Source organism: Anser brachyrhynchus, assembly GCF_964034855.1.
Source record: "Anser brachyrhynchus genome assembly, chromosome: Z".
NCBI classification, from domain to species: domain Eukaryota; kingdom Metazoa; phylum Chordata; class Aves; order Anseriformes; family Anatidae; genus Anser; species Anser brachyrhynchus.
This window is the reverse complement of record NC_137697.1, coordinates 4,535,501-4,548,466: the sequence shown is the minus strand read 5'-3', so window position 1 is coordinate 4,548,466 and position 12,966 is coordinate 4,535,501. Positions and strand designations below refer to the sequence as shown.

The window sequence follows — 12,966 nt, the reverse complement described above, 5'->3', positions numbered from 1 at the left end:
GCTAACAACATCACTTCCCACTGGTGTCAATGACAAAAGAGATTCACAGGAAAGATGACGCAGGTGAAGATGCAGCAATCAGTCCCACCACATCATGTAGTCATCCAACGCGGGTACTCACAGCTCAGCACTGGCAGTGCACATAACACTGCTGCCCACAGGTGGACACAGCCTGCAGCCCCAGAAACACCGATGCTGTCAAAGAGATGCAAGGTTGCACGTTAGTTTAGATATTTTGTGGAAAAAAAAAGCTGCATTAGGCAGCCATAGGTCTCCCCCTCCCAACCCCTTGAATAATGTATGGCCAAGGTGTCTGTTACGGAGCACAAAGAAAGAGATAAAAAAAGAACTTCAAATTTACCATTTAAATATTGTATGTCAACAGTTTATTAAGACTCCTTGGATGGCAACTATTTTCATAACAGTGCATTAGTGATGTACATAAATTCATGATACAAACAAACAAGACCTGAAATGATTTGACAAGCAATCACAGCATATCAGTGGAGGAGTTTGGGAACAGAATTACTGCTGCCCCATTTGAAATGCAAGGTGCAACTTCTGCAGTACACATTTTGTTATTAAAAATCTCCATATGCTCATTTTTACAACGCTATAGATCTGCACCAGCAAGTCAAGAAATACCAAGTGTTTGATTTTCAATGAGATTCATGACTGCTCACCACTTCAAGAAAAAATAAAAAAAGAAAAAGACAGGAAAACAAGAAGCCTTTGTTAGTTCTGGGTTTCAATTCAGACATCTCTGGCTCCTGGTTCAGTCAGACCATGCTTTTTTCCATTAGTTAGGGGAGAAAAAAGTGCAAATTATTTCAAAGCTCCAAGTATCTTTACTGAGTTTGTACAGATTTATAAAAGGAAATCTCTATTTCTGCAGCCAAAATTAAAACCAGGCTGTGTCGTTCAAAAAGCCCCCTTATCCTTCACAAAAGTATTTATTCCTTAGAGCAGAGAAACCGATGCACATCTTTCAGCGTTGCTTGCATGTCCTCATATTCAGCAAATTTGCAAGCATCTTCCAGCTTCAGCCAGCGGAAAGCTTGGTGCTCCTCCGAGAGCTTGATTTCCGTGTTACAATCCTTCACCTCTGCCAGCCAGTAAACAACGGTCTTGGGTTTGCCACGGACAGGATAGTGCAGTTCTTTCTTGTACCCCTCCACAAGGGTGAGCTGGCTGGCCTGAAGACCTGCCTCCTCCTGCGTTTCCCGGAAGGCTGTCTGCAGGTCATCCTCTCCTGGGTCCACGTGGCCTGTCAAGAATGTGAAAATGTAAGTCTCCAAGACGGAAACTCAGACTTTCTTTATGCAGTTGGCAACTGGGAAACATTGGGAGGACACCATAGCTGATACAGAACTGAAAATGGAGAACAGAGATTGCTTGTCAAACATTCCTCTCTTGATTTCTCTTTTGTGCCATTTATGCTTGTTTACACTGCATTTTCTGAAACTATCAGTGGCCTGTTAGCATGAGAAATCTTCCCAGTCCTCCACTTGTCTTCTGAAGCACTCTGTACCTGTAATGCTCCACTTTAGATCACACTTCAGGCTAAGGACTGAGCACCTTAGGAATACTTTTCCTTTAGCCACTAAGAGAGAGGACTGCAGATCTGCAAGAGTCTGCTCTCTCTCAACCCTTCCCTCCCAGAGAAGCTTAAGGCTCGGTTCTGCAAAACTCTTACTCATGCCAACAGCACAGAAACAATGGGACCAGACACCAACAAATGCCAATTGAAAGATGGGTTTCAAAAAAAGAAAAAAAAAAGCTTTCACTCACTTGATTCACAGCTTAGGACAATATTATGAAGGTGACAGAACGCTGGAACAGGTTGCCCAGGGAGGCTGTGAAGTCTCCTTCTCTAGAGACATTTAAAACCTGCCTGGACGCGTTCCGCTGTGACGTGATCTAGGTGTTCCTGCGCCGGTAGGAGAATTGGACTAGATGATCTTTCAAGGTCCCTTACAATCCCTAACATTCTGTGATTTTAAGCACTACAAAAAGTTCAACATATTTTTATATTAAAAAAAAACAAAACTGTGAAAGTTGCCAAACAGAACCAAAGTAGCTTCCTGCAACTCCTGCTTGTTCCAGCACATCCTAAACCACCACGAAGTCAATCATGAAATCACTTCAACTGGAAAAGCAGAATGAATCACACAGGGGATTAAAAAAAAACTTCTCCAAGCACACAGTTAAAAGGTGGTTGCACCACAATGGTAGATCAGATGCTTATGATCCACCCCAGAATCATATGGTTGCAGTTATCACGTGAAAGAGACCACCAATATTTTCTCCTACGCTGAGATATGCGGCAGTTATGGGTATTTTTAATTTCTCTCACATATTCCCCCCTGATATACAGCACGCCTAAACGCTAGCCCTGTCGACAGCTGGTCTTCTCGGACACCCTGTTTGTTTCATGTTGCTTAGAATGAGAGGTGCCATTACAAACAAAGGATAAATATAACATTTCCCCAGCTGTTTGTACTTTTGTTGAGAAATGTCAGATTTGGTTTTCTCATGAAAGATCCAGACAAGACCATAAATAGAACAAGCCAAGCAAGATCTCAAAAAAGCTACTTAACAGGAGTTGGGAGGCTTCAAAAAAAGGGGCGGGGAGTGGTGTTTAAGCTTTATTTTGCCACTGGTGTCGCTCTGTTTTCTACTTAGGTGTCTGCAAATAGCCACAATTTCATCACAGAAATGAGTATTCTCTCAGGTCCCAGGTACCCAAAGTAACCCTTTAGTACTACAAGTGGGATACATGGGGAGCTCATGTTGCTCTGCCCACAGGTCTCACTCACTTCTTTGTGTATCAGAAGCTTAACCACCCTCTTACAACGCGACATCATCTCAAATGCAAAATACACTTCTATTTCAAAAAGAAACTGTGCAGAAAACAGCATCTGATGTCTTAGATATTTGAGATCAAATATGCTGAGGCTTTAAGTAGAAATATTTTCTCAGCACTGCAAGTCAAGCTATCTCCTTTTTGAGGATAAACTTATTTTCATCTTGTACATATACAAAGCTGGGACTTTGAGCAACAGAATCCACCCGGCCTCGAACAGCTGGATTCCTTTTATAGCATCCACAGTAAATGCCCACAGAACATCCACCAACAGCCAGTAACCAGTTCCTTTTATGATAATCATGATCCAGTTACCAAACATGCAATGAGCTGAGGTAGCAAAAAAGCTGGAGACCAGGGTTCAGTTTCAACCCACAGGACACAAATGCTACCTCCTGCCTACCAGCACAGGGAGAGGCAATCACCTCACCCCACTGACTGTTGCTAACCTCAAGTCTAAGCTCAGTAAGTTTCCACTTTGTGCAATACACTCTACCCACCAGGAACAAAAAGGACCGCTGGCACCACGTTCCAGCTCCTCAAAGCCATTTGCACCAGTAAACAAGCCCTGCATCCCCTGCCCATCAGACTCGACTTGCGCAGTCACAGTTCTAGGAGCAGGGATCAGGCTGATGAAGTTTGTGTAGGGGGGACCCAAGCAATACAGTTTAATCCCATAAAGGCTGGAGGTGCTGAGGGAACTTTAAAAATATCAAAGTATAGCTGTAGCTCTACGTGGGCTTGCCTTCTGTGTGCTCCTGGAGAGGTGATTATAAATTCTCATTCTGGCTCCTGCCACATTAAATCTAGGTCTGCACCGCATACAAGTTATATTATTGCACCACATAGCCTGGGGCTGCCTTTGAAGACCACTCAAATTGCAGAGAATATGTAATGTAATAGCACCTCCATTTATTGCCCTCAGATCTGTACCAAGCTACTAGTAAAGGCTGCCATCAGATTGTGGTTTCTGATCTACAAAACCTTTAACGATATGATCTGAGTGTGTGAGACACATACCTGAGTCATTTCACTTGCTATTGTGCTGGCTTGTCCTGAATTACTGTGTTCCCAGTGAACCTTTCCGCATGGATCTCTCCTCTCACAACAGTCATGTCCCAGCTCATGGTTTTTTGCTTTCCAAGGGCTGCAAACTCTTCTCCACTAGGCTTTTGGTGAAGTGGAGGGAGGGAGAGGTTTGGAAAGTTCTGTTCTTTCCATTGATAGGAGAGCACAGCTGATTTTGTTACTAGCTTTTTTTTTTTTTTCTTTTCCAATTTACAAACTCCTGTTTACAAACTGCTCATGTGCTATGCTTTAAGAACACTACTTTGTAAAATCAGAAATACAAATTAGCGGAAAGAAATCGCAGAGGATAAGAAAAAGCATTTAGGGAGATCTACAACGAACCTGAAATATCCCCGTTGTGCTGCTCCCGGTACCGGGGCTGGGACAGCGTACTACCCAATACCAGCTCTGCCACACAGCTCCCCTTCCAGCTGCCCAAAAGGCACTACCAGCTGCTACTGCCAGCTGATAACCACCCCCAGAGCTGACCTCAGCAGCGCCCAGCAGACCTCAGGCTGCAATCTCCCCTGCTCCTGACGCGAGCGGCACAGCAGTGGGATATCGGAACAAACATCACCTTTGGGTGGCGTCCAGTGGTGGGTCCCATAAGACGTCTGCAGGAGGAGGTATTCGATGCCGTCAGCGGGCTTGGAGGACGCCGCTGGCTGCAGCCTCCTGTAGATGATCAAGCCACAGGCTCTGACCGCCATGTCCCCGCTCCCTGCAGGGGGCAAGCAGAAATGACGTGGGGCTCGGGCAGGTCGGGATAAAAGTCCATCCCTTCGCAGCTACCGTGCAATTAAACCCTGTCTTAATAACAACCCGTGAGGTGCGACAATGGAGCCCTTTCCTTTTCAAATTGGGAAGGAGGAGCCTACATAAAAACCCTTAAATATATATATATATATATATGTATTAAGAGGCACGGAATGTGACCTGTGTGCTGTTTCTTTACAGCTGATACATTACACAGCACACTGCAGGGACAGAAAATGATGAAGAACCAGGAAAGCCGGACATTTAACGCTCTGATTTTCGCTGCAGAAGCCCTCGGGCTCCGTGCACAGATAACGCCGGAGCTCCGCCCCCGGGGCCCCCGGGCTGGGGCTGGGGACCCCGCCGCCCCCGGAACCCCCCCGCAGCCCCCCGCAGTTCCCCCCGGACCCCTGAGCGCGGCGCACGCCCCACTCCCTGCCCTCACCTTCGCTCCCGGATCGGGAAAAGAGGAGGCGGGACCAACGCGCGGCTGACAGCCCCCTCAACCAATCGCAGCGCCTTCTCCCCCCTTCTCTTATTCCCTTAACCCCGCCTCCCTCAGTCTGATTGGTTCCTCCCTAGCGAGCCGCGCGCGCCACCGTTTGAAGCGGGCGAGGCGTTGTTGCCATGGAGACGCGGCCTGGGCGCCGCTCCCGGAGCCTCCGCGCCCACTGAGGGGACCGGGGGCCGGGGGCGGGGGGGTGGCGGTGCCCGGCCCGGCGCTGCAGGGTACGTACGGACACCGGGCAGCACGGCCCCGGCGGGCTCCGGGCGGGTTTTCTCTCAGCTGAACGCGTGGGGAGGCGCGGAGGCTTCTTTTGGGGGCGAAACTGGGAAGAAAACGGTAAAAGTTCATCCGGGACCGAGCCCCGGGGCTAAACGCGTCCCCTCCGAGTCCTGAAGCGTAACCCCCGAGGGGCGGCAGCTCGCTGGGCTCTAATTATAAAATAAATATTAGAAGCCAGCTGTTAAACCCTGCCGGCAAGAGAGGCTGGGGCGCAGTTTTCGAATAATCAGCACCCCGATATAGCTGCCGAGTGATTTTCTGGGCGTGTGGCTGAGTATTGGACGCTTCCCCTTCCCCTGCAGCTGCTGCTGGGAGCAGTTGTCGGGATCAGCTGCGGGATGGAGCCGCTCCTGCTGAGCTCACCAGCCTATGTTTAGTGTGGAAGAATGATAATGGTAACTAGCATCTCAGTGCTCCGTTGGAAAACAAGCAGTTCATTTAGTTGTCATTTTTAAGTCCGTTTCAAATATCACTGAAATTAATCCGCTTTGCACAACCTTCACGTTTCTCTGCTTTCTGGGTCAGGAGGAGATCAACAGGGAACCAAAGGCGGAAGAACCTTGTACGCTTGGACAGAAGGGCTGGGTTCGCAAGGAGGTGAGTGCCATCCAGCCAGGCATGCTGCCCCACGCTCAGCCCTGCCCAGGCCACGCAGTGTGCCCGCCGTCACTCTATGCACGCTGATAACGGTTCTCATTCTGCTTATGGAAAATTGGGAGCAACAACATCGGACCTGTCGTTTTCCAGTCTTCATCATGAGGGTGATGAAGGGAGCGGAGCATCTCCTTTACGAGGAAAGGCTGAGGGAGCTGGGTCTCATTAGCTTGGAGAAGAGGAGACTGAGGGGTGACCTTACTAATGCTTATAAATATGTAAAGGGCAAGTGTCAGGAGCATGGAGCCAGGCTCTTCTCTGTGACATCCAATGATAGTGCAAGGGGCAATGGGTGCAAGCTGGAACGCAGGAGGTTCCACTTAAATACGAGACAAAACTTTTTTATGGTGACAGTGACAGAGCACTAGAACAGCCTGCCCAGGGGGACTGTGAAGTCTCCTTCTCTGAAGACATTCAAAACCCTCCTGGACGCGTTCCTGCGTGACATGATTTAGGCGTTCCTGCTCTGGCAGGGGGATTGGACTAGGGGATCTTTCAAGGTCCCTTCCAATCCCTAACATTCTGTGATTCTGTAATCGTAGCTATAGTAAGCAACTCGGGTATGTTAGGAGCAAAGAAAGAAGTGTTGGTGCTGGGAGAAGGCCTGCATCCTGGTCCAACTATAAAATAGCTGTCAGTTAACAATGAACATGTTCCTTTCTTTCTACTTTTATTACACGGAAACTATAGGTGGTTTTCTGTGGGTATTTTTCAGCTTTCTTCCGCATATTTTCAAAACAGACTGCTACAACATTTGTTCCAACTAATGTCAGAACATTTATTACCTCTTTGTGTATGTGTTCAGGGGCTTCCGTAGCATGATCCTGCGATCTGATGAATGGATCTGCGGCAGTGATCTGTAAATATTTGAATTGGAGCTTCGTAGCTCCCTATCTACTTCATTAGACTAAAATTACGAACTTGTTTTGCAGTAGAGATTATCTCTTACTGTGGAGCTTGTGCTTATAGAAGTGCAACCACACCGTGGCTGTTTCTTCACAGGAATGCCTTAGTGTCCAAGGGGTGGGATCAGAATGATTAAAGGTAAAGCATTTGATGTGGTTCCCTGGAAAAGCAAATTAGCCGTTTGTTTCTGGAGGTTTAATCAGATTTCGCTTTGGATAACAGATACAAAAGAGCTTCATGTTCAGATGAATAAAAAATAACGGTGTATGACTGGTAACATGAGTTAACAAGTCTCCCTTTTCTCTGTTGTAGGTTTGTCAGTAAAAATTGGCTTCCTTCTGGTCTTCTGCTCTGTACCTCAAAAACCAACGAACACCTTGGCACAGCACCTGAAGACGTGTTTGGGGTAATGTGCTTTAAAGTAATGAGAACGTACCCTGGTGTAGTTGTGGTTGGAAGAGGAAACATACCTACCTGCTACATGTGTTTACAGATCTTTAGAAGTTCTTAACATCTGTTTTTTATATGCAGTTTGTAAACTGGAATGATTTACACAATAGACAATTTACACAATTATTACCTGATATCCATGAGAATTGTTTCTAATAGGAATATTTAATGATCAGACTGCAGCTTATGGTTTAGAATAGTTATGTTAGATTACTTACAGAATTAAATGTATAGATGCATTAATTTACATTTGTAAGATTAGGAGTGCCACATAAGGTTTCTTCACTTGTTCATGACTTGATTTCCTTAGTTTAAAATTGAGGTATAGTGATAGTAGTGCTATGTCTCAGAGGTGACAATAAGGAGTATCAGAGGAAGTCAACTAAAATTGTCGGGTAAATATGAGTGAGCCACAGTGGGATAACAAGGATAACACTTGAGTGTTACTCAAGCGAGCGGTGCACTGAGGTCTTTAATATAACGGAGTTTAATGAGGATCCAGGTATATTGGCCTAAGGCTGCTTTATTCTTAATATAGTTTATGTAGGGATTTTGTGAGATTTATGTTATGCAGAGTGACTGACACTCACAGAGTGAGTATCTGAAGGCCAGTCTTCAGTTAGAAAAGTGTGTTGAGAATGAAAACATCTGTCTAAAAGCTGATTAATAATTGAAAGCATTTTAAAATTGTGGATCGGATCCTGGAGCATAACTTTGTGGTACATTGATTTCCTTCACAATACATAAAATGTCATCACTGGTTTCCACTATTTATACTTGACATGTTTCCCATCTCTGTAGCCTTTAAAAACCTTCGAACACGGAAACAGTTCTTCTCTGATGAACTTATTCTGTGCTTTGAGTTGGTCCCTCTGTATAAAATTCTAGCACGTCGTTACAATAAGTACTCACCTATTACCAGCATCTAGCAGACTTTCAAGATTTATGTAAAACTTCTTTGCAAAAGAAGTAAGTTGTAGAGGCCTCAGGTTTGCCACACAAAGATGGTGGGCTGACTGGTCCCTTCCCCTGTCTGACCTTAGAACTAAGTGCTTGCAGAGAATTATGCCTCCAGACTCCCTTCTTTCTCAAAACAGTTGTCACTTCCAACTACTTTAAGAAGTCTTAGGCTTTTGTCTTAGTCCAGTTTTCAGGGAAGTGACTCAGAGCTTCAGGACTCAGCTGGGCTTTAATATTAAACTACTGCTTTGAAAAATGTTCTGTTTTTCTGCACCAAAAAACAGCGCTGTCTCACGTGTACAAATTAAGTTAGATTCTGACACTAGCTGAGAGAATGCTGGCTGTTACTCACTTTAGAAAAATAAAGGTCTTCTCTCTTTTTGCCAGAAGATGGCATTACCATTAACAATTTAGGATTCTTGGAAACATGCCAATACTGCCCTTACTTCTTTACAAAGTTATTGTGAAAAATGATGTGTCAGTTTTAGAAACACTGTCTTCGGACACAATCTACAATGTTGGACGAATCAAGGTATTCTTTTTATGGGGATACAGGCACCCCATTCTTTCAGAGCACTGATGATTAGAAGGCCAGAAAGGTTTCATTGTGATCATCTGTTCTGACAACTATAATTCCCCTGAATTCTTTCTTGTGTGAACCAGACTAAATTTTCTAAAAATAGTCTACTTTGAGCTTTGAAATGATCCGAAATGCTAGAGCCATGACCTTGGCTTAATTTTTTTCCATAGTTAATTAATTTGTTATTCCTTTATTAGTCAACGTTGAGTTTTCCTGGGTTGTGTAATAGCTGTTCTATGGATGAAGAGACACTGGAGTTATCTCCTGGAACCACTTAGATCCAGCAGAATTTATTATATCTGGGGAAGCAAGGCAGTTATATTACTTTCAGGACCATCGATAAGACGTACTGAGCTGCTTACGTGTCTCAGAATTAACCTTCTTGTATGTTCTGCAGTACCTATATTACTTGGATTTTCCATATTTTGAGAGTCTTAGTCCCTCGTTACCCCAGATAATGGAAGTCTGGCTGCACAGTTATTTCTAGCTGTTTAAATATATTTTGTTTAATTTTTGGTTAGAACCTTGAGTTTGAAATTCTTAATTCTCTCCCCATGTCTGTTGCTCTTTTTTGGGAAGTGTTTTCATTTTTTTTCCCTTTTTTTCCTTCTTAAAACTGTGCCCAACATTATCACCCAAATAGACATTAATACAGAAGTAGTTCTTGCACTAGTTTTTGGCCAGTCTGTATTTAACATAAGCATATGTAAAGATGTAAGTATAATCTAAGATACAAGAATGGGAATAGACAAATCTGCTGGATTGTTTTCATCTTTAACAGGGAGATTGGTGTCTCAGATTTGTCTTTTGTTTGATGAAAGGAGATGCTAAAAGAGCTTTCCCATGGCAGCGCATACAGACAGACAGGACCTGGTCTGGTTTTGTATTTGGAACTACCTTATGTAAGACAGGCATTTTTCGAAAACTTGACTCTCCCTGAAATGAAGTCTGAAATTCCTGTGGCGTTGATCTGTTAGAGAACTTAGGGAAATTGTGAATGCTTACGAAAGACTTTGTACGTGTGTCTAAGTTAAACCCAAGAATCCGTACAGACTCTGCTCTGTCAATTTTGATTTTCCCTAGAAATTTGTCAATTTTTGATTTTCAATTTTTGATTTTCCCTAGATCCTAGGATCTAATAATCTCAGCAGTGGCATGGCTTTACTTCAAGACTCAGAGCCACATCACATATGCATTTGTGAGAAAAATCTCAATAATTTTCTTCATACTGGGTCTTCTGTGAAGTTATTTTATTCGCGATTGCCATGGCCGGCGTCCTGCAAGCAGGAGCGCACAGTAACAGTTCATCATCACCTTATATTCCCTACTGCCCGACACCTGATTCCTCCCCTGTTTCCTCACTGGCTGAGTACTGCAGGTTCACAAATGTCTCGACGCCTTTCTATACCACATACATACAATTTTATTTGACCAACTGTTAATTTCTCCTTTTCCTTTTTTTTCCCGCTCTCGTGACTAGAGGGCCCGTGATTTTTGTTTTTACTGATTTTGTATTACTCGTCCTGTTTTCCTTAGCTATCCTTCTCATTTTGGGACAGTGGGACCTTCCCCTTATCTGCTTAACATATTCCCCACTGCTGTGCTGTACAGTCCCTTTTGAATATGCAACGTTAGTGGAACGTTCCACTGCACAAACACCTTCTATTGCAAAAACACAACTTTGTTTCTCACGTATTAAATAAGTCTGCCTACACACCTCTGGCTCTGTCTTGAAGCTTGTTACTGCTGAATCACATAATTTCATTACGGCTAAGTACTCTCCATAACTTAGACTTTAACTTCCAAGTTGCTTTAGACGTCTTCTACTGTACCTTTTGGCCTCTCTATTATCCTACACAATCAGCAATTTAACAGAATCTTTTTTTCCTTTGTTGTTATTGTAACTTAATGTGTTAACTAATTTTTATGCTGTTGGATCAAATTTGGGGGTGATATTTAGTGGCCGTATTTTCTTTTAAAATGTTATTGTAGAAATGCTTGTAAATCATTCCAAAGAACTTCCCTTGAATTACAGGGGGAAATATTTAGTCTTAAACAAATTGGTTTTGTTGGCTATTACTGTAACTTTCAAAAGTTAGAAAGATCTGTGTTTGCTAAGATCCTAGACTAAACAAAGACATAAGAAGGCAGCAGGCAACAGATACTTGAGGGGCTATCCTTTTCCCATTTTATGGAACAAGTAAAAATATCTGCAGATATTAATCCATCTGGATAGAGACAGCTGCACAATGTATTGCTCGAGAGACGTGAGTTAAGGAGCTGAGGGTTTTTTGGCATACCTTTCAGTGATGCATGTTGCTTTTTTGGGTTTCCCAAGAATGCAAGTATGGCGTTCCAGTAGCATATATAGATTTAGAGAAATTCTGTGTTTCAGATTTCACGTAATGTTTCAGCTAATGTTCAAGAACGCCTAGCAAATGCTCACAAGATTCATGAAATACAAAAGAAAGTTACACAACAAAACTACAACTTTGCAATAGTTCATCTATAAGATGAGCAATCCTCATTTTTCAACATGAGGTGATGACAAATGCAGTTTTTTCTTCTTTGATTAGTTGACCAGGGGTAGCTGAACCGCATTAGACCACGTGCTCTGATATTAAATTGGGTATCTAAAATTAGGCATTTTACATTCTGTAAGCTTGAGGACCGGGTTTCAGTAGCTGCGGCATTCGTTGAGTAGACATCAGGCGTGTAGGAGCTCTGCAGCAGTAAGTAACACTGCAGCATGTGTTTCTTACCCATTATTGTCTATCAAGTATGATTTTAAAATAGTTTCATAGGTAAAATATTTGCTTCATATTTAGTTTATCTTTATTATTGCTATATTCTATATTGTTTGGCGTTCCAGTGTATTGTAACGATCTTCTAACGTAACTGCAGGTGATGGCATTTGGGGAAATGTGTGGTTTCTTCATTAGTATCTTGGTCCCCTGGGACGTTTCATATAACTCAAATATTTGTCTTGTTTGATTTCTTGTAGACATTAGCTTGAAGATGGCGTCGTGCCTTTATGAATGCCTTTGTGAGGCAGAACTTGAAAAATATTATCCCCATTTTGCTGCCTTTGGCCTTCAGAAGATTGATGAGCTTGCCAAGGTTTCCATGAAAGATTATACCAAACTAGGGGTACACGATATGAATGATCGCAAACGACTCTTTCAGCTCATTAGAATAATCAAAATTATGCAAGAAGATGAAACTGTAAGAGACTTGGGCAAGCAAGACTTCCAACCAAGTGGCCTTTTCATTCAGCCTCAGGTGACCAGATCGGGTCCCCGTAGACAGCTGCGTTTTGAGACCTTCTTTGAGGAAAATGACGGAACAGTTAAAGACTCTGGGCCGGAATCATATGGGCCATCTGATTTCAGTGCCAATGAGGAGAAGAACAGTCTTGTGGAGCTGTTGGGACACGCTCAGCCACATGATTCAGAGATGATCAGATTAACCAGAAGAGACGTAAATACTCCTGGAATATGCACGAAAAGTGAACTGAGCTGTACAACAGTTTCTGATGATATTGCTCCTCTCCTGGGGGATTCTGAAACTCCCATCATCCAGAGAGTAACTCACATTTCAGGGTATAATTATGGACTACCTCATTCCTGTATCAGGTAATAATCAGTTACCTTTATTTTACTATATTTCAAGTTAGTCATAATTAATTCTTTCTTCACTGGGGATGAGAATCTGCCTTCATGGCTTCCGAACAAGCAATACTACCACTACAAAAGCTGCACAGAGCAATACAAAATTTTACAGAGAGATATTAATAAGCGCTTGCAACTCTCCAAGTCTGGTAGAAGGAATCAGTTGAATTCACCAGCTGCTGCTCACCAAGATTGTCTAAGAATAGTCTTATCTTTCAGGATATAAGGCTTTGTTTTCCTTGTGCTTTGGCCAGTCTTTCTGTTTTTC

General features: G+C 43.4%; 2 protein-coding genes across 6 annotated transcripts in view; one reads left to right on the top strand and one right to left on the bottom strand.

Annotated features, from left to right (window-relative positions):
- Window positions 1–363: 363 nt before the first annotated feature.
- NUDT2 (nudix hydrolase 2) lies at window positions 364–5,155 on the bottom strand. 3 transcript variants are annotated; one of them, XM_080574793.1, is made up of 3 exons: window positions 5,136–5,155; window positions 4,512–4,655; window positions 364–1,267 (listed from the first exon to the last, which is right to left on the bottom strand). In XM_080574793.1, the coding sequence occupies exons 2-3, from the start codon at window positions 4,642–4,644 to the stop codon at window positions 954–956; spliced, it is 447 nt and encodes a 148-aa protein (XP_080430919.1). In that variant the 5' UTR covers window positions 4,645–4,655; window positions 5,136–5,155; the 3' UTR covers window positions 364–953. The 3 variants fall into 3 exon arrangements, with proteins under 3 accessions (XP_080430919.1, XP_080430920.1, XP_080430918.1); XM_080574794.1 differs by lacking the exon at window positions 5,136–5,155 and adding an exon at window positions 5,099–5,114; XM_080574792.1 differs by lacking the exon at window positions 5,136–5,155 and adding an exon at window positions 4,904–5,044.
- Window positions 5,156–5,281: 126 nt separating this feature from the next.
- The window catches only part of KIF24 (kinesin family member 24), a 32,121-nt gene continuing 24,436 nt past the window's right edge, over window positions 5,282–12,966 (top strand). For 2 of the 3 annotated variants that reach the window (XM_080574738.1, XM_080574740.1), the window contains exons 1-4: window positions 5,282–5,419; window positions 6,003–6,074; window positions 7,350–7,443; window positions 12,032–12,662. In XM_080574738.1, the coding sequence (XP_080430864.1) occupies window positions 12,046–12,662 (617 nt within the window). In that variant the 5' untranslated portion in view covers window positions 5,282–5,419; window positions 6,003–6,074; window positions 7,350–7,443; window positions 12,032–12,045. Of the gene's footprint in view, window positions 5,420–6,002; window positions 6,075–7,349; window positions 7,444–11,677; window positions 11,760–12,031; window positions 12,663–12,966 lie in introns of those variants that run through there. The other variant, XM_080574739.1, reaches the window with a different exon arrangement.

Bases quoted from the DNA above. Each gene is read 5' to 3' on its own strand.
- NUDT2 (XM_080574793.1), bottom strand. From the start codon at position 4,644: ATGGCGGTCAGAGCCTGTGGCTTGATCATCTACAGGAGGCTGCAGCCA. The intron at 1,268-4,511 runs GTGATGTTTGTT...CATTCTTGACAG, and splicing joins CCACTGGACGCCACCCAAAG to GCCACGTGGACCCAGGAGAG.